Source organism: Acipenser ruthenus, unplaced genomic scaffold, assembly GCF_902713425.1.
Source record: "Acipenser ruthenus unplaced genomic scaffold, fAciRut3.2 maternal haplotype, whole genome shotgun sequence".
Classification (NCBI taxonomy): Eukaryota; Metazoa; Chordata; class Actinopteri; order Acipenseriformes; family Acipenseridae; genus Acipenser; species Acipenser ruthenus.
This window is the reverse complement of record NW_026707620.1, coordinates 190058-214180: the sequence shown is the minus strand read 5'-3', so window position 1 is coordinate 214180 and position 24123 is coordinate 190058. Positions and strand designations below refer to the sequence as shown.

Below are 24123 nucleotides of genomic sequence, written 5' to 3'. Positions count from 1 at the left end.
TTGTCCTGTAAGAATATTTGTGTAATTGAATATCGCACCAGACTGCGTTCGCACGGTACAGTGTTACTGAAAAACACGCCTCGCATAGTTTGTATTATTATTCCAGGAAATCGCGTGATCGCTGCTTCTTCTTATTCAATCTGTAGATTGTGCAACAGACATTTTACAAGTTGGGTGTGTCGCTCAAGTGAACTTGAAGTTACCTACTGCTATAATAATAATCATATTCATAATTGCTCGCCTGTGCAGTTTCTGTGCCGCGTGTCCTTGGTGATCATTCGCGTCAATGTCATCCAGTGAAGCGGTTTGTTGAGCCCTCCAGCCCGGTCACAGCGGTGCTGCCGGCGCTGCGTGTAATTGCGTGTGCGTGTGCGTGTGTTACCAGCCTGTCCTTGTGTCTACGCTGTACTCTATACGAGGCCCGTCTCCGTGTATTTGGAAAGTTGGCACCGAGGGCGCAGGCACCGTGGTTGAGACACGCAAGTGGGTCCGATTCAGCTGCGGCCCCGCTTTTTCTGCGGTGTAAGCAGACAGCTCGTTTAACCCGGACCGATTTATTAGGATGCAAAATAACATTTAACAAAAAACAACAACAAAAGTTTTTAATTAAACCCAGGGTGTTAATTTGTTAGTGGAGAGTCTGTCCTCTCTCTCTCTCTCTCTCTCTCTCTCTCTCTCTCTCTCTCTCTCTCTCTCTCTCTCTCTCTCTCCTCTCTCTCTCTCTCTCTCTCTCTCTCTCTCTCTCTCTCTCTCTCTCTCTCTCTCTCTCTCTCTCTCTCTGTGACACACACACAGTCTTCAAACACTATGTATTAGACAGTATGACCTCTGAAATATATAAACTCCATACACTTCACTGCTCTCCTCTCTCCCCCTCCTCCCCCCTCCTCTCTCTCTCCTCTCCCCCCTCTTTCCTCTCTCCCCCTCCCCTCCCCCCTCCCCTCCCCCCTCCCCCCTCCCCTCTCCCCCTCTTCCCCCCCCCCCCCCAGGCTCCCAGACTGGCAGGGCACTTCTGCGTCTGTCACCTGGCTACAGGGGATATGCTGCGGGCCATGGTGGCCTCGGGATCCGAGCTGGGCAAGAGGCTAAAGGCAACGATGGACGCTGGGAAGCTGGTGTGTATTCACTATAACCACAAACTGCCATTGTGGAGTTCAGAACAGGAAACACTCTCTGTCATCTCCACTGTTTCACAGTGAGCCTGTCTGTCCGAGTCTGTCTGTCTGCAGTGTTTCGCTCTGTGTCTCTGTCTGCAGTGTTTCACTGTGTGTCTCTGTCTGCAGTGTTTCACTGTGTGTCTCTGTCTGCGGTGTTTCGCTGTGTGTCTCTGTCTGCGGTGTTTCGCTCTGTGTCTCTGTCTGCAGTGTTTCACTGTGTCTGTCTGTCTGCAGTGTTTCACTGTGTGTGTCTCTATCTGCAGGTGAGTGATGAGATGGTGGTGGAGCTGATTGAGAAGAACCTGGACACGCCCCCCTGTAAGAAAGGCTTCCTATTGGACGGGTTCCCTCGCACTGTCAAGCAGGCTGAGATGGTGAGTGGCTGGAGGAGGGGAGGGGAGGGGAGAATGAGGTATCTGTGGCTGTATGTGTGAAGTATTGCTGGTGTCCTTGCTTCTAGCTGGATGATCTGATGGAGAAGAGATCGGAGAAGCTGGACTCTGTCATCGAGTTTGCCGTCGACGATTCCCTGCTGGTGAGAAGGATCTGCGGCCGGTACGTTTCATTGCGTCACCAAACAGAGACTTCATCACACAGAGAGCGGAGGGGGCTGTCTGGTCAAGGGGAGGGTGTGGAGGGGGCTGTCTGGTCAAGGGGAGGGTGTGGAGGGGGCTGTCTGGTCATGGGGAGGGTGTGGAGGGCGCTGTCTGGTCATGGGGAGGGTGTGGAGGGGGTTGTCTGGTCATGGGGAGGGTGTGGAGTGGGTTGTCTGGTCATGGGGAGGGTGTGGAGTGGGTTGTCTGGTCATGGGGAGGGTGTGGAGTGGTTTGTCTGGTCATGTTGACAGTGGGGAGGGTGTGGAGTGGTTTGTCTGGTCATGGGGAGGGTGTGGAGTGGGTTGTCTGATCATGTTGACAGTGGGGAGGGTGTGGAGTGGTTTGTCTGGTCATGGGGAGGGTGTGGAGTGGGTTGTCTGGTCATGGGGAGGGTGTGGAGTGGGTTGTCTGATCATGTTGACAGTGTGGAGTGGTTTGTCTGGTCATGTTGACAGTGGGGAGGGTGTGGAGTGGGTTGTCTGGTCATGTGGAGGGGGTTGTCTGGTCATGGGGAGGGTGTGGAGGGGGTTGTCTGGTCATGGGGAGGGTGTGGAGGGGGTTGTCTGGTCATGGGGAGGGTGTGGAGGGGGTTGTCTGGTCATGGGGAGGGGGTTGTCTGGTCATGGGGAGGGGGTTGTCTGGTCATGGGGAGGGGGTTGTCTGGTCATGGGGAGGGGGTTGTCTGGTCATGGGGAGGGGGTTGTCTGGTCATGGGGAGGGTGTGGTCTGGTCATGGGGAGGGTGTGGAGGGGGTTGTCTGGTCATGGGGAGGGGGTTGTCTGATCATGGGGAGGGGGTTGTCTGGTCATGGGGAGGGTGTGGTCTGGTCATGGGGAGGGTGTGGAGGGGGTTGTCTGGTCATGGGGAGGGTGTGGAGGGGGTTGTCTGGTCATGTTGACAGTGGGGAGGGTGTGGAGTGGTTTGTCTGGTCATGTTGTGGATTCAGAATCACTGGGATCCTTTAAGACCTGACTTGACGTAAACGTTGTGTTCTCAGGTTATGTATAGAAATGACTACACTGAGCACTGACTGCTTATTAAACACTGTAAAGGCTAACGCCTATAATTAACCTGTGTGTTTTTTTGACAATGGTTAAACATCACTGTTTGTAAAAGTGTTCCACTGGGCTCATGCTTAAACATGTGAACTGTGTCCTGTCCCTGTCAGTCTGATTCACCAGGCCAGCGGGCGCTCATACCACGAGGAGTTCAACCCTCCCAGAGAGGCCATGAAGGATGATGTGAGTGTTTCAATTCAAACCAGCCAGCACACCAACACTGCGTTCTGTAATACACAGCATCGTGTGAGAGTGATGCAATAGCAGCACCTGAAAAAGCAGCTTCTGTCTGTCTGTCTGTCTGTCTGTCTATAGAGAGAGAGAGAGGGGACCTGATGGATGAATAGATAGATAGATAGATATCACTTGGTTGTTTGACAATAAGCCTCCGGTCCTGTCCTCCAGTCCTGGTTTTACCAGTTTAATAAGACACACCTGAGCTTGTGAGCTTGTCACACTGGGGCTCATCAAGCTGGTAGTAAAACCTGGACTGGGTGAAGCTGCCGTGCAGCAGGACTCTCACTCCCACCCCTGTGTGTGACTGCTGGCTGGCTGTATAGGGCAGCAGTGTGTAGTGGTTAGGGCTCTGGACTCTTGACCGGAGGGTCGTGGGTTCAATCCCAGGTGGAGGGACACTGCTGCTGTACCCTTGAGAGAGGTACTTTACCTAGATTGCTCCAGTAAAAACCCAACTGTATAAATGGGTAATTGTATGTAAAAATAATCTGTAAAAAATAATGTAATTGTATGTAAAAATAACGTGATATCTTGTAACAATTGTAAGTCTCCCTGGATAAGGGCGTCTGCTAAGAAATAAATAATAATAATAATAATATTCACCGTCGCTCTCCGTGCCGTTTCCTAGGTGACGGGCGAGGCCCTGGTGCGCCGCTCTGATGACAACGAGAACACGCTGAAGTCCCGGCTGGGCGCCTACCACAGCCAGACCACGCCGCTGGTGCAGTACTACCAGAAGCGTGGCATCCACTCCCCCGTGGACGCCTCCCAGCCCCCCGACGTGGTGTACGCCAGCATCCTCGCTGCCTTCTCCAGAGCCACCAGTAAAGACCTCGTCGCCTTCGTCTAGCGCTGTCCCCTCTGCCTGCGCGTCTCCCCGTCTCTCTGCTTCCTTCTGCTGTCGGGGACTGTGTTTCAGAGCAGCCCTTCAAAATATACACATATATATATTATAATAATAAAAAAAGAAAGAAACTATAAGCTTGCCCTTCGTTGCTTTCAGTGGAGTGTGGAACATGAATTGTATAAATTGTGTTACTGCCCCATGGTTACTGGGTAACTGATCCCATTGGTTAACCAGTGTTCCTACGAGATCGCTGCACCTCTCTTTTTCAGCGAGACCCCCTTAAATTGCTGCAGCTTGGCCTACATGGGTGCCCGGTGGTGGTGGTGGTGGTGATGAACTGGGGTTTAACCCACTGGTTTCCAGTCTCCCAGCTTCCACAAACCAGCTTGCCTCAATGTCACTTGAAGTGAGAGGCTGGCGTCCTTCAAGGAGGATGTTAAAGAAATGACATTGCTGATCAAAACCCCGCCTGTGCCAAGTCATGTGCAGGGAGTGACGTGAAGTGTTTGTGTAAAAGCAGGCTCCTTTCCAAGGCTGATGTTTATCACTGAAGTGCAGGGAGTGACTGGGTGCAGAGCAGTGATCAGTGTTTCCTGTTGGTGTGGCTGCGCTAGTCTGGTGGAACGTGCTGCTGGTTTTAATACAGGACTGGATTCTGTTCAGCTGATCAGACGGGTCATTAAATCAGGTCTCACCCAGGGCGTGCTGGCTGTGTGTACCGGTCTGTTGAAAACATCTGAAACTCCAGGACGACTCCTGATCTTCTTATAAACAGGGGCAGTGCTGTCCTTAACCTGTCCTCCCTTGTGGATCCCAAGAGAAGCTCCCCACAGTAAAAGCATAGTAAAGCATAGGTAAGCATTGTAAAGCACAGTGAAAGCATGGGAAAGCACAGAGAGGTATGGAGAAGCATGGGAAAGCACAGAGAGGTATGGAGAAGCACAGTGAAAGCACAGAGGTATGGAGAAGCACAGTGAAAGCACAGAGAGGTATGGAGAAGCACAGTGAAAGCACAGAGAGGTATGGAGAAGCACAGTGAAAGCACAGAGAGGTATGGAGAAGCACAGTGAAAGCACAGAGAGGTATGGAGAAGCACAGTGAAAGCACAGAGAGGTATGGAGAAGCACAGTGAAAGCACAGAGAGGTATGGAGAAGCGCAGTGAAAGCACAGAGAGGTATGGAGAAGCGCAGTGAAAGCACAGAGAGGTATGGAGAAGCACAGTGAAAGCACAGAGAGGTATGGAGAAGCACAGTGAAAGCACAGAGAGGTATGGAGAAGCACAGTGAAAGCACAGAGAGGTATGGAGAAGCACAGTGAAAGCACAGAGAGGTATGGAGAAGCACAGTGAAAGCATGGGAAAGCACAGAGAGGTATGGAGAAGCACAGTGAAAGCACAGAGAGGTATGGAGAAGCACAGTGAAAGCACAGAGAGGTATGCAGAAGCACAGTGAAAGCATGGTGAAGCATGGTAATAAACATGGCGAACCATGGGGGGGTAAAACTGACCGTGGAACCTCAGTGCCAGTTTCAGTGCCAGTCTGCCCGTCTCGCTCTTCCTCCTGGCTTCACGGCTGCATCTTCCTTGTTTCCTTTTGACATTTCTCTTGTACTTTTTTATGTGATGGACACAATAAACTGTTCTCTGTGTTTTTTATTTTATTTTGATGGACACAATAAACTGTTGTTTTCTTTTTGTTGTTGTTCCAGCTATTTGAGCTGCACTGAGACCTCCCGCTTTGGAGCCCGGCCAGTCCCTTTGAAACCACGTCCCAGGGCTCTGGGGGGAGATGGGGTGGGCTAGGGGGCTAGTTACAGGAGTGCAGCTCCCTTCCAGGACCAGTCCGCTTCATCAAGACTCCTTTAACACATGGTGTTTATTGACTGTGCTTCCTGGATGTTTCACACTCTGTGTCTGTGTCTACATGTGGGGTGATTGAAAGAATGAACAGACAGCGCTGCATATGAAACGGCCTCCTTGGTCAGGCTCTTGGGGTGGGTTGGAGTTTGTTCATGTGTTTACAGGACCCTGCTGCCTTGTTTAAATCAATGTGCTGCGATAATAAAGCGTTTCAAAAAGGCATCGAGTTTGATGACACTGCATTATTCAGTATTACATTTCTCTGATTACACACACACATTATATCTTAATATATAAAGAAGAGAGTGTGTCTGTCTGTCTGTTCCTTTCTGCAGTGGGACCCCGCGGGATCCAGCGCAGCTAAAAGGTAAAGGGGTCCGAGAGCACTGCGCAAGCTCAAAGAGCCATCTGTTTGTATAGAATACCGATGACACACAGTAATCTGGAAAGCAAAACGTTCCACTGTTGTCTAAATGTTTACAGTACCTTTCACTGTACAGAGATGTCGACGGAAGTGGAAATAGCGATACGTTACAGTTCCACTAATACATTTTAAAAACACGCTTCCGCCGCTGCCTGTTTGTGCTTTCTCCTGAGGTGCGTTACGTCACGGGGAGGGGTTTCCAAACAATAGGTGCTGCGTCACGTCGGGCTTTTCCCTGTGACGTCAGGCCTCTGCTCGGAGTAGCCGGAGCCGGTTGGATCAATGCGGTTGAATGCGGACAGTCTTCACAACATTATGCGGGTTTTGAGCGCGGTTACCGACAGGAATCACACAGTTCAAATTTAAGGGAGGACCCAGTTTTGATTACTTACGCTGGGGTGACGGTCTGCAGTGGAAACCGAGGAGATTAATGATAACCCAGCCAGACAGACAGACGGCTGCACCCGTACAGCAGGATTTAAAGGTAGGATTTAAAGGTGGAACAGTGACCGCAGTGCAATTTGATTTGCTGGTGATATGGTGGATGATGGTGGTTGTGCCTCTGTGTTTGCGCTCGGCTCCTCTGGTAAGATCGGGTCACAGGGCTGGCTTGATTATACGGGGGCGTCTAGGCTGCGGAGTCTCTCTCAGTGATATAGAGAGCGGTGGGGTTTGTTTGACAAGGCAGAAGGAGCAGCTGAGTCTCGCGGTCTGTATTATCACATTGTTTGTGATGTTAAATATCCGGGGAGCGCTGTACTAAATGACTATTTCTTTATTATGCAACGGTCTGTTTTGTTTTTTCATATAATAATTTACACACGTGTCCTCGTGTGTGTGCATACTCCACATCACGTAGTGAGTGTGTTACTGTAAGAGATGCGACGAGGTTCATCTTGCGCTCTCTCTCGGCTCTTTCGTTAGAAAGCAGTTTGATTATCCCAAAGGGAGTGTGAGTGACAGAAGGGCAGCTTTGAACCCAGCTTTGTAGGTAAAGCCTTCATCATGTGCGCGCGCACACACACCCTGCTACACACAATATATACAAACCCTGTCTCTCTCACACACACCCACACCATCATGCACAATATACCTACACTCTCAATACTTGGGGAAACATTTCAAGGTGTAAACTTTCACAGCCCCCGTTCACCTCCTTGGAGGGGGAGCTTGGCTGCGCTGAAGAGCTGCTGTAAACAGAGACAGCTGCTGGGCTCGTTTGGAAGTGAAGGCGTCCAGCACTTGGAGATACGGTTGCCTCTTCTGTGAGCACAGATGAGCGATGAGCAGGGATCTGACAGGCTGGAGCACTCAGGGTTACCAAGCAGAGCTGCTCCAGCTTCATAACTACCGGTCTCCGGAGCAAACAAGCTACATCTAAACAAGCTAGCTCCAGGAAGGAAGGAAGGAAGGTGCCGTTAAACCTGGGCTGTACGGTTTGGAAATCGTTTGAGTGGTTCTCTACACCACTGAAATGATTGAGCCACTGGCTTTCGACAGTCTTGCGGTGTCTGACTGTACAGTACAGAAACACGATGATCCGATCCTGTGAATCACACCCCCCTGCTCCTCCACCGCAGTGGAAATGTTGACGCCTCTCTCTGTCTCTCAGTTTCTCTGTGGGTGAGACCCTGTGAAGGGACTCTCTTCTCTCACAACTTTCTTTCTTTCAGCTTGTTAGCACTCGCCTCATTTTCCAGGCCCGTGCCTCTCTGAAAAAAAAACAGGACGCTGTGACTTGCAGTTTCCACCGGGGTCTGCTTTTGTTATGTTAGGAGAAACTGTTCACACTTTCACTGAGGCAGATAGGCAGACAGACAGACAGACAGACAGGCAGGCAGGCAGGCAGCATGTAATAGTTGTGTTTGTTTTGCTCTTGTTTGTTTGCAATGAGATAAGGGCTGCAGCTTTGAAACCTGACCAGTAAAGCAGCTAGTAACCGTCCAGCCAGATCCCCTGCCCCCTCCCCCCTCCCTGAGTCTGCAGGGACCGTCACCAGATCCCCTCTCCCCCCCCCTGAGTCTGCAGGGACCGTCACCAGATCCCCTCTCCCCCTCCCTGAGTCTGCAGGGACTCACCAGATCCCCTCTCCCCCTCCCTGAGTCTGCAGGGACCGTCACCAGATCCCCTCTCCCCCTCCCTGAGTCTGCAGGGACCGTCACCAGATCCCCTCTCCCCCTCCCTGAGTCTGCAGGGACCGTCACCAGATCCCCTCTCCCCCTCCCTGAGTCTGCAGGGACCGTCACCAGATCCCCTCTCCCCCTCCCTGAGTCTGCAGGGACCGTCACCAGATCCCCTCTCCCCCTCCCTGAGTCTGCAGGGACTGTCACCAGATCCCCTCTCCCCCTCCCTGAGTCTGCAGGGACTCACCAGATCCCCTCTCCCCCTCCCTGAGTCTGCAGGGACCGTCACCAGATCCCCTCCCCCCTCCCTGAGTCTGCAGGGACTCACCAGATACCCTCTCCCCCTCCCTGAGTCTGCAGGGACCGTCACCAGATCCCCTCTCCCCCTCCCTGAGTCTGCAGGGACTGTCACCAGATCCCCTCTCCCCCTCCCTGAGTCTGCAGGGACTCACCAGATCCCCTCTCCCCCTCCCTGAGTCTGCAGGGACTCACCAGTGCACAGTCCATCGGTTTGTGCAGTTAGTGACTCTCCCTGCCTGCCCTTCTTCTCTCGGGTCTTCTGAAGCAGCCCTCGTCCACAGTGTAATGTTAATGTGTTGCGTTTCGGGGCGCATGGGGTCCCGATTTCTCTTTTTTTTTTTTTTTTTTTGAGCGAGGATCCTAAAAAGAGAAAGAAAGAAAGAATGAGCAGGCAGCCGTGCCGGGCGGGATACCGGTGTGCCACTCAGCCCTGATTCACACTCCCAGGGGCGGCCGTGTGCCACTTTAAAATAACCAGCTGTACAATAACCACACTGCCACGGGACCAGCTGCTGTTTACAGCGCTCGTTGAGTTCACTGCGCTGGAGAGCTGAGAATGCACAGGCTGGTGCTTAATATTGACTGAAATGAACAAACAGACAGAAAAACAGATAAACTGATAAGCGAGTGACTGTAAATTTATCAGCCCTGCTGCAGACGACCAGCTGTGCTGAGAGAGGCTTAGCCCGGTCTCCCCGCCCCCGATCAACCCCAAACCCTCTACTGTATATTATAAAGACATGTCAGAGGGCTGGATCGCATCAATATCAGGGTCTAGTGCTGTATATTATAAAGACATGTCAGAGGGCTGGATCGCATCAATATCAGGGTCTAGTGCTATATATTATAAAGACATGTCAGAGGGCTGGATCGCATCAATATCAGGGTCTAGTGCTATATATTATAAAGACATTCCAGAGGGCTGGATCACATCAATATCAGGGTCTAGTGCTATATATTATAAAGACATGTCAGAGGGCTGGATCACATCAATATCAGGGTCTAGTGCTATATATTATAAAGACATGTCAGAGGGCTGGATCGCATCAATATCAGGGTCTAGTGCTATATATTATAAAGACATTTCAGAGGGCTGGATCACATCAATATCAGGGTCTAGTGCTATATATTATAAAGACATGTCAGAGGGCTGGATCGCATCAATATCAGGGTCTAGTGCTATATATTATAAAGACATGTCAGAGGGCTGGATCACATCAATATCAGGGTCTAGTGCTATATATTATAAAGACATGTCAGAGGGCTGGATCACATCAATATCAGGGTCTAGTGCTATATATTATAAAGACATGTCAGAGGGCTGGATCACATCAATATCAGGGTCTAGTGCTATATATTATAAAGACATTTCAGAGGGCTGGATCACATCAATATCAGGGTCTAGTGCTATATATTATAAAGACATGTCAGAGGGCTGGATCGCATCAATATCAGGGTCTAGTGCTATATATTATAAAGACATGTCAGAGGGCTGGATCGCATCAATATCAGGGTCTAGTGCTATATATTATAAAGACATGTCAGAGGGCTGGATCACATCAATATCAGGGTCTAGTGCTGTATATTATAAAGACATGTCAGAGGGCTGGATCACATCAATATCAGGGTCTAGTGCTATATATTATAAAGACATGTCAGAGGGCTGGATCGCATCAATATCAGGGTCTAGTGCTATATATTATAAAGACATTTCAGAGGGCTGGATCACATCAATATCAGGGTCTAGTGCTATATATTATAAAGACATTTCAGAGGGCTGGATCACATCAATATCAGGGTCTAGTGCTATATATTATAAAGACATGTCAGAGGGCTGGATCGCATCAATATCAGGGTCTAGTGCTGTACATTATAAAGACATGTCAGAGGGCTGGATCACATCAATATCAGGGTCTAGTGCTATATATTATAAAGACATTTCAGAGGGCTGGATCACATCAATATCAGGGTCTAGTGCTATATATTATAAAGACATTTCAGAGGGCTGGATCACATCAATATCAGGGTCTAGTGCTATATATTATAAAGACATGTCAGAGGGCTGGATCACATCAATATCAGGGTCTAGTGCTATATATTATAAAGACATGTCAGAGGGCTGGATCACATCAATATCAGGGTCTAGTGCTATATATTATAAAGACATGTCAGAGGGCTGGATCGCATCAATATCAGGGTCTAGCACTGTATATTATAAAGACATGTCAGAGGGCTGGATCACATCAATATCAGGGTCTAGTGCTGTATATTATAAAGACATTTCAGAGGGCTGGATCACATCAATATCAGGGTCTAGTGCTGTATATTATAAAGACATTTCAGAGGGCTGGATCGCATCAATATCAGGGTCTAGTGCTGTATATTATAAAGACATTTCAGAGGGCTGGATCGCATCAATATCAGGGTCTAGTGCTGTATATTATAAAGACATTTCAGAGGGCTGGATCGCATCACTATCAGGGTCTAGCGCTGTATATTATAAAGACATTTCAGAGGGCTGGATCACATCAATATCAGGGTCTAGTGCTATATATTATAAAGACATTTCAGAGGGCTGGATCACATCAATATCAGGGTCTAGTGCTATATATTATAAAGACATTTCAGAGGGCTGGATCACACCAATATCAGGGTCTAGTGCTATATATTATAAAGACATTTCAGAGGGCTGGATCGCATCAATATCAGGGTCTAGTGCTATATATTATAAAGACATTTCAGAGGGCTGGACCGCATCAATATCAGGGTCTAGTGGTATATATTATAAAGACATTTCAGAGGGCTGGATCGCATCAATATCAGGGTCTAGTGCTATATATTATAAAGACATTTCAGAGGGCTGGATCTCATCAATATCAGGGTCTAGTGCTGTACATTATAAAGACATTTCAGAGGGCTGGATCGCATCAATATCAGGGTCTAGTGCTGTATATTATAAAGACATTTCAGAGGGCTGGATCGCATCAATATCAGGGTCTAGTGCTGTATATTATAAAGACATTTCAGAGGGCTGGATCGCATCAATATCAGGGTCTAGTGCTGTATATTATAAAGACATTTCAGAGGGCTGGATCGCATCACTATCAGGGTCTAGCGCTGTATATTATAAAGACATTTCAGAGGGCTGGATCACATCAATATCAGGGTCTAGTGCTATATATTATAAAGACATTTCAGAGGGCTGGATCACATCAATATCAGGGTCTAGTGCTATATATTATAAAGACATTTCAGAGGGCTGGATCACACCAATATCAGGGTCTAGTGCTATATATTATAAAGACATGTCAGAGGGCTGGATCGCATCAATATCAGGGTCTAGTGCTGTATATTATAAAGACATGTCAGAGGGCTGGATCGCATCAATATCAGGGTCTAGTGCTATATATTATAAAGACATGTCAGAGGGCTGGATCGCATCAATATCAGGGTCTAGTGCTGTATATTATAAAGACATGTCAGAGGGCTGGATCACATCAATATCAGGGTCTAGTGCTATATATTATAAAGACATGTCAGAGGGCTGGATCGCATCAATATCAGGGTCTAGTGCTGTATATTATAAAGACATGTCAGAGGGCTGGATCGCATCAATATCAGGGTCTAGTGCTATATATTATAAAGACATTTCAGAGGGCTGGATCGCATCAATATCAGGGTCTAGTGCTGTATATTATAAAGACATGTCAGAGGGCTGGATCGCATCAATATCAGGGTCTAGTGCTGTATATTATAAAGACATTTCAGAGGGCTGGATCACATCAATATCAGGGTCTAGTGCTATATATTATAAAGACATTTCAGAGGGCTGGATCACATCAATATCAGGGTCTAGTGCTATATATTATAAAGACATTTCAGAGGGCTGGATCACACCAATATCAGGGTCTAGTGCTATATATTATAAAGACATGTCAGAGGGCTGGATATCATCAATATCAGGGTCTAGTGCTATATATTATAAAGACATTTCAGAGGGCTGGATCGCATCAATATCAGGGTCTAGTGCTGTATATTATAAAGACATGTCAGAGGGCTGGATCGCATCAATATCAGGGTCTAGTGCTGTATATTATAAAGACATTTCAGAGGGCTGGATCACATCAATATCAGGGTCTAGTGCTATATATTATAAAGACATTTCAGAGGGCTGGATCACATCAATATCAGGGTCTAGTGCTATATATTATAAAGACATTTCAGAGGGCTGGATCACACCAATATCAGGGTCTAGTGCTATATATTATAAAGACATTTCAGAGGGCTGGATCGCATCAATATCAGGGTCTAGTGCTATATATTATAAAGACATTTCAGAGGGCTGGACCGCATCAATATCAGGGTCTAGTGGTATATATTATAAAGACATGTCAGAGGGCTGGATCACATCAATATCGGGGTCTAGCGCTATATATTATAAAGACATGTCAGAGGGCTGGATCACATCAATATCGGGGTCTAGCGCTATATATTATAAAGACATTCTAGAGGGCTGGATCACATCAATATAAGGAGCTGAGCTAAGCTGTGCTGTGCTGTGCTGTGCTGTGCTGTGCTGAGCTGTGCTGTTCTGATCTGTGCTGTGCTCCTGGATGTTATTTTTTATTTGTTGTTAAGTCCAGGCAGTGTGTTGGTTTTATAGGGCTGCCCTGCTGGTTATTTAGAGGAATGCTGATCCTTATTAGCAAGTTAATCCCTTTCAGATGGGTCAGCGTGGATCACAGACCGACCTGCCTGCCTGCACACAGCTGGGGAGAAACAAGCAAGCTGGTTAATAAATAGTGCAGAGAGCAAGCAGGACAGAACCAGACAGTCCTGCAAGCAGAGCGCCAGCCACACTCGCACATACACACTAACACACACACACACACTAACACACTCGCACATACACACATACAAATACTACTACTTCTTAAACGCAGTGAAGCCAGGAATGGCTCAAGCTGCTGTGCAACGGGAGTCTTATTTCCACCCCTGCAGTGCCCATGCCTGCTCTGCCCTGTCTGTTTGGAAGCTGGTAGCTCGGGGTGTCGCTGTGTTTACTCTGCACGGAGCTGCAGAGGTTGTCATGGAAACGACACCCGCAGACTCACACGCACAGCAACACACTCGCACTGTGTTTGTGCTTCTGTCTCCCTCTCCTCCTCTCTCTCACTCTCACATGGTCTTTGTTATTGGCATCACACGAGCGCTGCCAAAGTGAACGTGGTTAATGTACAGAAATACAGAGCAGCTCTGCTAGCGTACATGTATTGAAAAGCCTCTGCTTTGAACTTCCAGTGAGGTGGCTGTCGGCTGCAGCATTATAATGAACAGACACTTCTGCCACCTCAGTCTGATCGATCTCTCTCTCTCTGTGTCTCACTCTGATATCTCTCTCTCTCTCTCTCTCTCTCTCTCTCTCTCTCTCTCTCTCTCTCTCTCTCTCTCTCTCTCTCTCTGTGTCTCAGTCTGATATCTCTCTCTCTCTTTTTCTCTCTCTCTCTCTCTCTCTCTCTCTCTCTCTCTCTGTGTCTCAGATCTCTCTCTCTGTGTCTCATTTTCTCTGATAAACAGTCCGGCACACTCTGTCCCCGGTGGAGTGTTATCTGATTGTGAAGTGCGCAGTGCGTTTGAGCAGGTTTAGTTTCCTGGGTTATTTCCAGAATCAGTAACATGTCAGGAATGCAGGGAGGCAGTTCTTCCTGTTAAAGAGAAACTTCAGCTTCTTCTTTCTGTATTAATCGTCACAGCCCTGTGGCCTGAAAGAAAGAAAGAAAGAAAGAAAGAAAGAGTGGAGTTTAGATTATTCACTGTGTGCTGCAGGCAGGGCCAGCACAGGCACATCTCAACAGTGTAGCACTGATACAGAGAGACCTCAATACTTCATACTCAACACAATGTAATAACCACACAACAATAACATGACTGCACTACACTTTACAGTAGAGGCAGAGACGCAGAACTAGGCCTGCTGTTCACTGACTTCCTGTTCTCTCTCTCTCTCCCCTCCTCCCTCCTCCCTCCTCCCTCCTCCCTCCTCCGTCACAGGCAGTCTGAGAGAAGGGCCGGACGCAGTTTCAACAGGGAGTCGAGAGCTCCTCACAGCAGCCAGGATCCCTTTCATCGACGGGAACCAGAGACAGAGCATCGAGAACAAGAGAAACAAGGAGAGCTACCCGAGGAGACACTTCCATTCCTGGGGATTATATTTCTACAAGACAGACGAGAGATAGGAGAGAGACGAGAGTCTGTTTCCTGTACTGCTGCTCTTCGAACACGATCATCTGACACAGCCAAGAGAGATCAAGTTAGAGAACAAGCGGTCTCCCTCTCCCTCTCCCTCTGCTGTGGGCGTTGATGGAAACAGTTTTAAGAGTCAGGGAATGTGGCGTTGCTGTTTTGTTTTAGAAGCAGAGGAGCACAAGAACCAATCCTGATCTGGCTGTGAGTGTCCCTGGCTGGCCTTGCTTTCTCTTCTCTTTCTCTTTCTCTTTCACTTTGAGCTTTTTTTAAATGTTTTTCTCATTGCTGAAGAGATTCTGAGAAACACAGAGGAAGACGTAAGCAGATACAGAAAGCGAGACAGCAATTTTTTTTTGGTTTCTTTTTTTTTAAACAGCAAATAAGTAATGAGAAGGGAATCGTCATTTTAATCTATTTAACCAAAAAAAAAAAATCCTTTGCAAAACCTGTTTGGATTTATCAGAATAAAGACAGTCAATAATAATAATCAATAATAGATCCATCCATCATGGGTTCGGAGAAGGACTCTGGCTCCCCCCACTCCTCCGTCAGCGGCGCTCCCAATCCCAATCCCAATCCTAAATGCCGGAGCAGCAAGCGCAGACGCATCTCCTTCCAGAACCTGTTCAACGGGAAGTCCCGCTCTCGATCCAAACAGGCCCAGTCCCAGCAGCAGCAGCAGCCCTCCACCCCCCTCCAGGACCCCCTCTCCACTGGGGGGGCCGGTGCCAGCCTCGCCAGCCTGTCTGACAGCGGGGTGCTGCAGACGGGAGAGGGGGTCTCCGACAGCGCGGTGCTGCAGACGGGAGAGGGGGTCTCTGACAGCGCGGTGCAGATGGGAGAGGGGGTCTCTGACAGCGGGGTGCAGACAGGAGACAGGATCTCCGACAGCGGGGTGCTGCAGACGGGAGAGGGGGTCTCTGACAGCGCGGTGCTGCAGACAGGAGAGGGGGTCTCTGACAGCGCGGTGCTGCAGACAGGAGAGGGGGTCTCCGACAGCGCGGTGCTGCAGACAGGAGAGGGAGTCTCCGACAGCGGGGTGCAGACGGGAGAGGGGGTCTCTGACAGCACGGTGCTGCAGACGGGAGAGGGGGACTCTGACAGCCACACCACGCTGGACTCGGGGGCTGGTGAGCGCCGTGGCTCCGGCTCCAGTTCTGGTTCCGGCTCGGCCCTGCTGGAGTGCCCCCTGTGCCTGGTCCGGCAGCCCCAGGACCGGGTCCCAGAGATCATGACCTGCAGCCACCGCTCCTGCCTGGGCTGCCTGAGGCAGTACCTGCGCATCGAGATCACGGAGAGCCGCGTCAACATCAGCTGCCCCGAGTGTGCCGAGCGGCTCAACCCCCACGACATCCGTCTGATCCTGTCCGACCCGGCGCTCATGGGCAAGTACGAGGAGTTCATGCTGCGCCGCTACCTCGCCGCCAACCCCGACTGCCGCTGGTGCCCCGCGCCCGACTGCGGGTGAGTCTCGCCCTCTCACTGCTGACAGAGCTGCTCGTAGAAATGCTGCTGGCAGTCGTGATGTTGTTATTGATGTTCTTATTATTATTATTATTATTATTATTATTATTATTATTACAGTATTAGTAATAATATGTACTGTTTGTTTTCATACACATGCTCCCTTGAGAAAGCTCTGTGATCCACACTGAAACCTTGGGCAGCTGCATCTTCTTGTTCTTCTTTGTATTCTTGTGGTCTGTGTTGATCCATGACTCAATGTGTTGGAGTCAGAGGTGTGAATGAAACAGGACCGGGTGTGTGCTGGGGGCGGGGTAGGGATGGGAAGAAGACTCCCGCTGCACAGCAGGTTCACCCATTCCAGGTTTTAATACCTGCTCGATTAGACCCTATTGTAGGAGACTTTCTGGTTAGTTTATTGTTTTTTTTCACTTGCACTCTCTCTCTCTCTCTCTTTCTTTCTTTCTTTCAGCATTTTGAACCCCCTCCCCATGTGTTCAGCCTCACAAACCCTTTTGTTCCTGATTCTCTCCTCTCTGTTCCTGTCTTGTCTTGTGTCTCTGTCTTGCGTCTCTGTCTCTGTCTTGTGTCTTGTCTTGTGTCTCTGTCTTGCGTCTCTGTCTTGTGTCTTGTCTTGTCTTGTGTTTCCTGTTCCCCTCTCGGTGCACAGCGTGGGAGTTTCTTTCTTTTGGTTTTTTCTTCTTGTTGTTTCCAGTATTTGTTGCAGTGATTTGCGTGGCGTTCCCCTGCAGACACACCACTTTCTTTATCACTGCGCTTTGGGCTTTTTCTCTTTTTTTTTTTTATAGTGGTGTTCGTTGTTTTTGCTTCCTATTCAGAATGTGTGAATGAAAGGCTCTGTGCCCTGCCAGGAATTCACCGGTTTATTATTTATGAAGACTTCCTTCCCGTTGGTGTTTCACAGATGTTGTGATGTCATTCTTTCGTTTTTGGGGTTTTTCCCTGATGAATAATAATTAATTATCTCTTGTCGCACTTCATGCAAAACTGTAATTTGGTAGCAGACAGACAAGACATGTCAGAGGGCTGGATCGCATTAATATCAGGGTCTAGTGCTATATATTATAAAGACATGTCAGAGGGTTGGATCACATCAATATCAGGGTCTAGTGCTGTATATTATAAAGACATTTCAGAGGGCTGGATCACATCAATATCAGGGTCTAGTGCTATATATTATAAAGACATTTCAGAGGGCTGGATCACATCAATATCAGGGTCTAGTGCTATATATTATAAAGACATGTCAGAGGGCTGGATCGCATCAATATCAGGCTCCAGTGCTATATATTATAAAGACATGTCAGAGGGCTGGATCACATCAATATCAGGGTCTAGTGCTATATATTATAAAGACATTTCAGAGGGCTGGATCACATCAATATCAGGGTCTAGTGCTATATATTATAAAGACATTTCAGAGGGCTGGATCACATCAATATCAGGGTCTGCTTTCAGAGAGTTAATTGCTGGTATCTGATTTAAGTCGCTGAGCTCAGTCTCGGTACTCACAGAGCATGTTACCTGACTAGCTTTTTTCTTGCTTATTTGGCTTCACGGCTTTGACCTCGAGTCGTAATAGCACCGCATCAGAAACGTAATGAAATGCATCCAGAGTGAAACTCTAAACAGCAGGAAACTTTTTACAAATCCTGACCTAGCTGGAAGCACCATTTTTAAAGGGGGGTTCCATGTTGCTGAAAACCCGGCCGGTCATTACTTCGCGTCTTGAACTTTCCGCACTAGCGTGGGGGAAGTTGCTTGAAAATCGCAGCTGATTTCCCGAAAGCGCCCTGCTGTCTGTCTGACTCACACAGGCTGACTCACACACTGCTGTACTGCCCCGCCTGGGGGTCCTGCCAGGTACTGCAGGGCTCTAGTGTTTGGGTTCATGAGCTGAAAGGTGCTACAGAAACCAACTGAACAAGTTTACAGGAAAACCTGAAATACAGCAAGCGTGTCGACCACAAGTCTTCTTCGGTGAAGCGTCTGTCGTTCACTTCACCAAGCTGCTTTTAGTATTTCTAAATCCAGTAGTGCTGAGTGTGTTCTAGTTGTGGATAAATGTAATCCCTAAGCTGCAGGTAGTTCTACTGCCACGGTTAAACAAGGGAGCATTGTGCTTGGTCTTGTTTTTGACCTGTTAAGCTCGTGGTGTAACAGACCGTTCTCAGTGCTTGTTCATTAACGCTCCACTCTGGCAGGTTTGCGGTGATTGCCTACGGCTGTGCCAGCTGCCCCAAGCTCTCATGCGGCCGGGAGGGCTGTGGCACGGAGTTCTGCTACCACTGCAAGCAGGTGTGGCATCCGAACCAGACCTGCGACTCGGCACGGCAGCAACGAGCGCTCAGCCTGAGAGGCAGGACCAAGCACTCCTCGGGGGTCAGCCACGGACCGGACAGCGGGGCAGGTGAGGGGTGAGGGGTGAGGGGTGAGGGGTGAGGGGTGAGGGGTGAGGGGTGAGGGGAGAGGGGAACAAGTAGTCTGTGTGTGTGTGTGTGTGTCCGTGAGTGAGTCTGTATGTCTGTGTGTGTGTCTGTCTGTGAGTCTGTCTTGTAACTAACCCGGTCCCTCCCTCCCCCAGCAGATGACATCAAGCCGTGCCCTCGCTGCAGCGCTTACATCATCAAGATGAACGATGGCAGCTGCAATCACATGACCTGCGCGGTGTGTGGCTGTGAGTTCTGCTGGCTGTGCATGAAGGAGATCTCAGACCTGCACTACCTGAGGTGAGAGCAGACACACAGGTACCTACCATCCAGAACCATCCACAACTAGAAATCATAGGGACACAGATTCAGTACCTGAGGTGAGAGCAGCCACACAGGTACCTACCATCCAGAACCATCCACAACTAGAAATCATAGGGACACAGATTCAGTACCTGAGGTGAGAGCAGCCACACAGGTACCTACCATCCAGAACCATCCACAACTAGAAATCATAGGGATACAGATTCAGTACCTGAGGTGAGAGCAGCCACACAGGTACCTACCATCCAGAACCATCCACAACTAGAAATCATAGAGACACAGATTCAGTACCTGAGGTGAGAGCAGCCACACAGGTACCTACCATCCAGAACCATCCACAACTAGAAATCATAGAGACACAGATTCAGTACCTGAGGTGAGAGCAGCCACACAGGTATCTACTATCCAGAACTAGAAATCATAGGGACACAGATTCAGAACCTGAGGTTAGAGCAGCCACACTATCCATATCTATCCATAAATCCCAATAAAAGCCAGTTATTATTATTTGTTTATTTAGCAGACGCCTTTATCCAAGGCGACTTACAGAGACTAGGGTGTGTGAACTATGCATCACCCGAAAGATGGAGCACAAGGAGGTTAAGTGACTTGCTCAGGGTCACACAATGAGTCAGTGGCTGAGCCGGGATTTGAACCGGGGACCTTCTGGTTACAAGCCCTTTTCTTTAACCACTGGACCACACAGCCTCCTATCCAGGACAGGCTTGTAACAGATTCCCTCTCTCCCTCTCCAGCCCCTCCGGCTGCACATTCTGGGGCAGGAAGCCGTGGAGCCGGAAGAAGAAGATCCTGTGGCAGCTGGGCACGTTGATCGGAGCTCCGGTGGGCATCACGCTGATCGCTGGCATCGCCGTGCCCGCCATGATCATCGGCATGCCGGTGTACGTGGGCAAGAAGGTGAGCCCCGGGACACGAGACACACTGCAAACACCACGCAGCATGTACCAGGGCGCAGGCTGGGCACACACTGGCCACCTCCCACACGTGTGTAGCATGCTACACACGTCGGCTGCAACATGAAACACGCGACACGCAGCATTCAGCATGTTACACACGTCAGCTGCAACATGAAACACACGACGCGCAGCATTCAGCATGTTACACACGTCAGCTGCAACATGAAACACGCGACGCGCAGCATTCAGCATGTTACACACGTCAGTTGCAACATGAAACACGCGACGCGCAGCATTCAGCATGTTACACACATCAGCTGCAACATGAAACACGCAACGCGCAGCATTCAGCATGTTACACACGTCAGCTGCAACATGAAACACGCGACGCGCAGCATTCAGCATGTTACACACGTCAGCTGCAACATGAAACACGCGACACGCAGCATTCAGCATGTTACACACGTCAGCTGCAACATGAAACACGCGACCCGGCCAGGCAGAGGCGGATTACAAGCACCCTGAATGTATTTACTGCACTGTGACCACTCAGCACTCTCCGTCTCCCTCTCAGATTCACAACCACTACGAGGGCAAGAAGACTTCGAAGCACAAGCGGAACCTGGCGATCACGGGGGGCGTGGTCCTGTCTGTCATCGCCTCACCTGTTGTTGCAGCCGTCAGCGTGGGTGAGTGCAGGGAGAGGGAGGGGCTGTGCTCACTCAATAGGAAGCTCTGAACAGACAGGTGTGACTGATTCCTCTGGTGTGACCTCGTTCCCTCTCTCCCCAGGTATCGGGGTCCCCATCATGCTGGCCTACGTTTACGGGGTGGTCCCGATCTCGCTGTGTCGCAGAGGGGGGTGTGGTGTCAGCAGAGCCAACGGGAAGGGGGTCAAGATTGAATTCGACGAGGACGACGGGCCGATCACGGGTGAGCTTTCCACCCTCTCACTCCCTCTCCCTCTTTAAAATCCTCCCCTCTCTCTCACTCCTCCCCTCTCACTCCTCCCTCTCACTCCTCCCCCTCTCTCAATCCCCCCCACTCTCACTCACACCTTGTTTTTAAAGCATCCTAACCCCCTCTCTGTTCTCTCCCCTGTATTAACCCCCCCTCTCTCTCTCTGTCTCCCCCCAGTGGCAGACGCCTGGCGTGCTCTGAAGAGCCCCAGTCTGGGGGAGAGCAGTCTGGAGGGGTTGACCAGCGGCCTAAGCGCCAGCGGGAGCCCCAGCGACGGGCTGAGCGTGGCCCCCGGGGGCCTGGGGGAGGTGGGCAGCTTCGCAGCGCTGTCAGGGGGGGCGCTGGGCTCTGGCAAGGGCAAATACAGCAGGTACAACTCCGGGGTAATACCGGGGGGGTGGGGGGGATAAAGGAGGTATTGTACAGGGGAGTTATACAAGGGGGTAAGTACAGCAGAGATGCAATATAGTGAGGTAATACTGATGGGCTAATACAGCAGGTACAGCACAGCAGGTAGTGATAAATACACTAGCAGAAGTGTTTAGATTTGAAGTCTTTCTCAGTGTCTTCAAGTTTCTTTTAGTATTTCTAGCTGCAGCTCTAGAGTGTTGAATAATGGTATTTGCAACTGCTGTTTCTGGTGACCCGGTTCTACTGGCTCACCCTGTGTCTGTGCGCCCCCTGCAGGCTGGAGGTCCAGGCTGACTTCCTCAAGGAGTCTTTCTACAAGGACACTGTGAGCCTGGGCACCGTGAGCGACAACGCCAGCACCACAGCCATGGCAGGGTCCATCATCAGCTCCTACAACCCGCAGGACAAGTGAGTCTCTCTGTGTGTGACTCAGTGTGTCTGTGTCTGTGTGTTACTCAGCGTGTGTCTCTCGGTGTCTCTCTGTGTTTGATTGATTGTAGAGACCCCTCTAACCCCTCCTCTCTCTCTCTGCGTTTCAGGGAGTGCGCAAACCTGGAGATCCAGGTGGACATCGAGACGAAGCCTCGACGGCTGCGCCTGGCCAGCGGGGGCAGCGTGGAGGAGCTGCTGCAGAGCCACGCCACGGAGCTGGCAGAGGGGCCTGAAGACAGCAGCTCCAGGAAAGGCCACGGCACCGACGTGACGCTGGCTCAGTCTGAGAGCATCCGAAGCGACCTGGAGGCGTCGGACACGCAGTCAGAGGGGCTCCCCGAACTGCCCTCCGAGGAGAGCGCAGACCCCCCCCACGCCTAAGCCAATTAAAACAGAGTACTGAGAATACTAGCACTGAGACCGCCTCGAGCCCTTCTTATTGTGTACTGCGGGGCGGGGAGCACAAAGCACACCTCTTTAGCACGCTCTCTCTCTCTCTCTCTCTCTGTCCATAACTTCAAAGCGCTCAGGCAGAAGGTATAACTACTGTATAAGAAACTAGAAAAGTCATGTTGACAGAGGTTTCAGCCAGTGCCTTTATCACCGCACTGCACAAGTGCTGGGGTGGCTGTTTGTGTTATTACCTTTGCTTCTGTGTTTGATTTAATACCAGTTTTATTTTTTGGGGGTGGGGGAAAAGTGTGGCAGGAGGTATTTTTTGTTGTTGTTATTAAAGTTAATGTAGACAGTTTAGTTTAGGTATTTTTTTTCCTGTGTTTTCTGCTTTGATATCTAGTATCAGACTCAACTGATGAGTGAAACCGAGAGAGGGGGGGAAGAAAATATAAAAAAAAACACACGCCACCAGCCCACGCAATTCTTAAATGAACGCTTCTTGAATGATTTAGTTTTTCTATTTCTAAATCAGCCCGCGTAACAATGGTATTAAGTGTGTGCGAGTCCTGCCCTGCCCTGTATTAACCAGCACGCTCAGAGGCAGGCTGCACAGCTGGGTTAGGAATGTGTATAAACCTCAACACGGCTCAATGCTCCTCCCCTTTCAAGCTTGTATAGATATTTTTTTTTATTTAATGCACACTGCTGCACAACAATGGCCAAATATTTAAACTGCATTGTTGTGTTTGTTTTTGTCTTAGTGCACACCTCCTGATGGTGATAATGAATATAGTGTTTTAAAAATGTTTTTTTTCCTTAACGGGAAAGCCAGTTCTGACCCCACCAGTGTGTGTGTGTGTGTACAGTATCCCACTGTCCCCAGTTCACATGCTCGACACAGTATTAAGCTGACATAACAAAGCGTTTTTTGTTTTTAAAACGGCCTCACACACACACACACACACACACACACAGCAGAAGCCCTGTGCTTGCAGATGTAAGCATGGGAAGGAGTGTGATTTCAGGTGGAGAGACCGGGGCAGGCTACACTGTTTGAATGACTGACTGTGTCAGACTCTTACCACCCTTTTGAATGAAGGACTACACTGAATGTATTTCCATACAAGACTCCTTTGAAAAAAAAAATTAAAACAAAAAGCAAAGACATGTTTGTAAAATAAATGTTGATAAAAGTATAAATATATAAATATATATATATATAAAATCTTAATTGTTTTTTTTTTCTATTCCTCATCAGTATGTGGATTGTGTGTATATGGCAATGCGCTTGTATGAATAACAATGACTCTAGCAGGGAGGAATAAATACATGATTATATATAAAGACGTGGTCACGTTTCTTTGTTTTCCCTGCTCGCTTAGTTTACTTTTCTGAAGAAAATCCCTTGATAATATATACCTTTATACATAAAAAGAAAAAAAAAAAAACATTGAAACAAAACCACAGTGTACTGCTTTCTGTTTTTTTTTAATCTGTTACATAATCCCGTGTCGCATTCTTTATGAAAAAAAAACAAAACACTATACAACGTTTGTTCTCTCCCACCCCCCCCGGTCACATGTTTCAATGGGAGGATCCACACAGGATTCCATGGTCTCGTTGTTACTGGACTTACTCCTAATATTTACACTGCAGCTTTACTGCCACCCCTGTGTCACTGCAGAGACAGCAGCTCAGAAAACCAAGAGCCCCAGACACAGTATAAACACACAGAGTCCTATAACATGCGTGTCTCCCCCCTCTGCACATTATTAAACGGACATCTTCGCAGGGTGTCCCCTCATCCCAGCCTAAAACATCTTGCAGTAACGCCCTGCTTCAGCTGGAGTCCCATCTCAAAGTGTGGAGCTTAGTGAAGCTATCGGGTATTTCTTTGTGTGTCTTATCGTGTGTTTGAATAC

At 49.0% G+C, this 24123-nt stretch overlaps 3 protein-coding genes across 6 annotated transcripts in view; 2 read left to right on the top strand and 1 right to left on the bottom strand.

Annotated features, from left to right (window-relative positions):
- The window catches only part of LOC131727837 (NADH dehydrogenase [ubiquinone] iron-sulfur protein 5-like), a 4379-nt gene extending 3994 nt beyond the window's left edge, over positions 1–385 (bottom strand). The window contains exon 1 of the mRNA XM_059019166.1: positions 242–385. Within this exon, the coding sequence (XP_058875149.1) occupies positions 242–293 (52 nt within the window). The 5' untranslated portion in view covers positions 294–385. The remainder of the gene's footprint in view (positions 1–241) is intronic.
- LOC117968096 (adenylate kinase 2, mitochondrial-like) overlaps positions 1–5976 on the top strand; it is a 6662-nt gene extending 686 nt beyond the window's left edge. Inside the window, exons 2-7 of one of the 2 annotated variants that reach the window (XR_009322321.1) lie at positions 990–1115; positions 1421–1531; positions 1618–1712; positions 2922–2994; positions 3677–4749; positions 5604–5976. Coding sequence is in view for 1 of the 2 variants with exons in the window: in XM_059019164.1 (XP_058875147.1) it covers positions 990–1115; positions 1421–1531; positions 1618–1712; positions 2922–2994; positions 3677–3872; positions 5604–5611 (609 nt within the window). In the remaining variant the exon portion in view is untranslated. The remainder of the gene's footprint in view (positions 1–989; positions 1116–1420; positions 1532–1617; positions 1713–2921; positions 2995–3676; positions 4750–5603) is intronic. The other variant, XM_059019164.1, reaches the window with a different exon arrangement.
- Positions 5977–6345: 369 nt separating this feature from the next.
- Positions 6346–23545, top strand: LOC117962284 (E3 ubiquitin-protein ligase RNF19B-like). Of its 3 annotated transcripts, none has more exons than XM_059019162.1 (10): positions 6346–6662; positions 14653–16311; positions 18537–18742; positions 18920–19061; positions 19841–20003; positions 20577–20691; positions 20795–20935; positions 21140–21332; positions 21650–21781; positions 21913–23545. In XM_059019162.1, the coding sequence occupies exons 2-10, from the start codon at positions 15356–15358 to the stop codon at positions 22184–22186; spliced, it is 2322 nt and encodes a 773-aa protein (XP_058875145.1). In that variant the 5' UTR covers positions 6346–6662; positions 14653–15355; the 3' UTR covers positions 22187–23545. The 3 variants fall into 3 exon arrangements, with proteins under 3 accessions (XP_058875145.1, XP_058875144.1, XP_058875146.1); XM_059019161.1 differs by having other exon boundaries at positions 18917–19061; XM_059019163.1 differs by lacking the exon at positions 21913–23545 and having other exon boundaries at positions 21650–21785.
- The last annotated feature ends 578 nt before the right edge of the window (positions 23546–24123 follow it).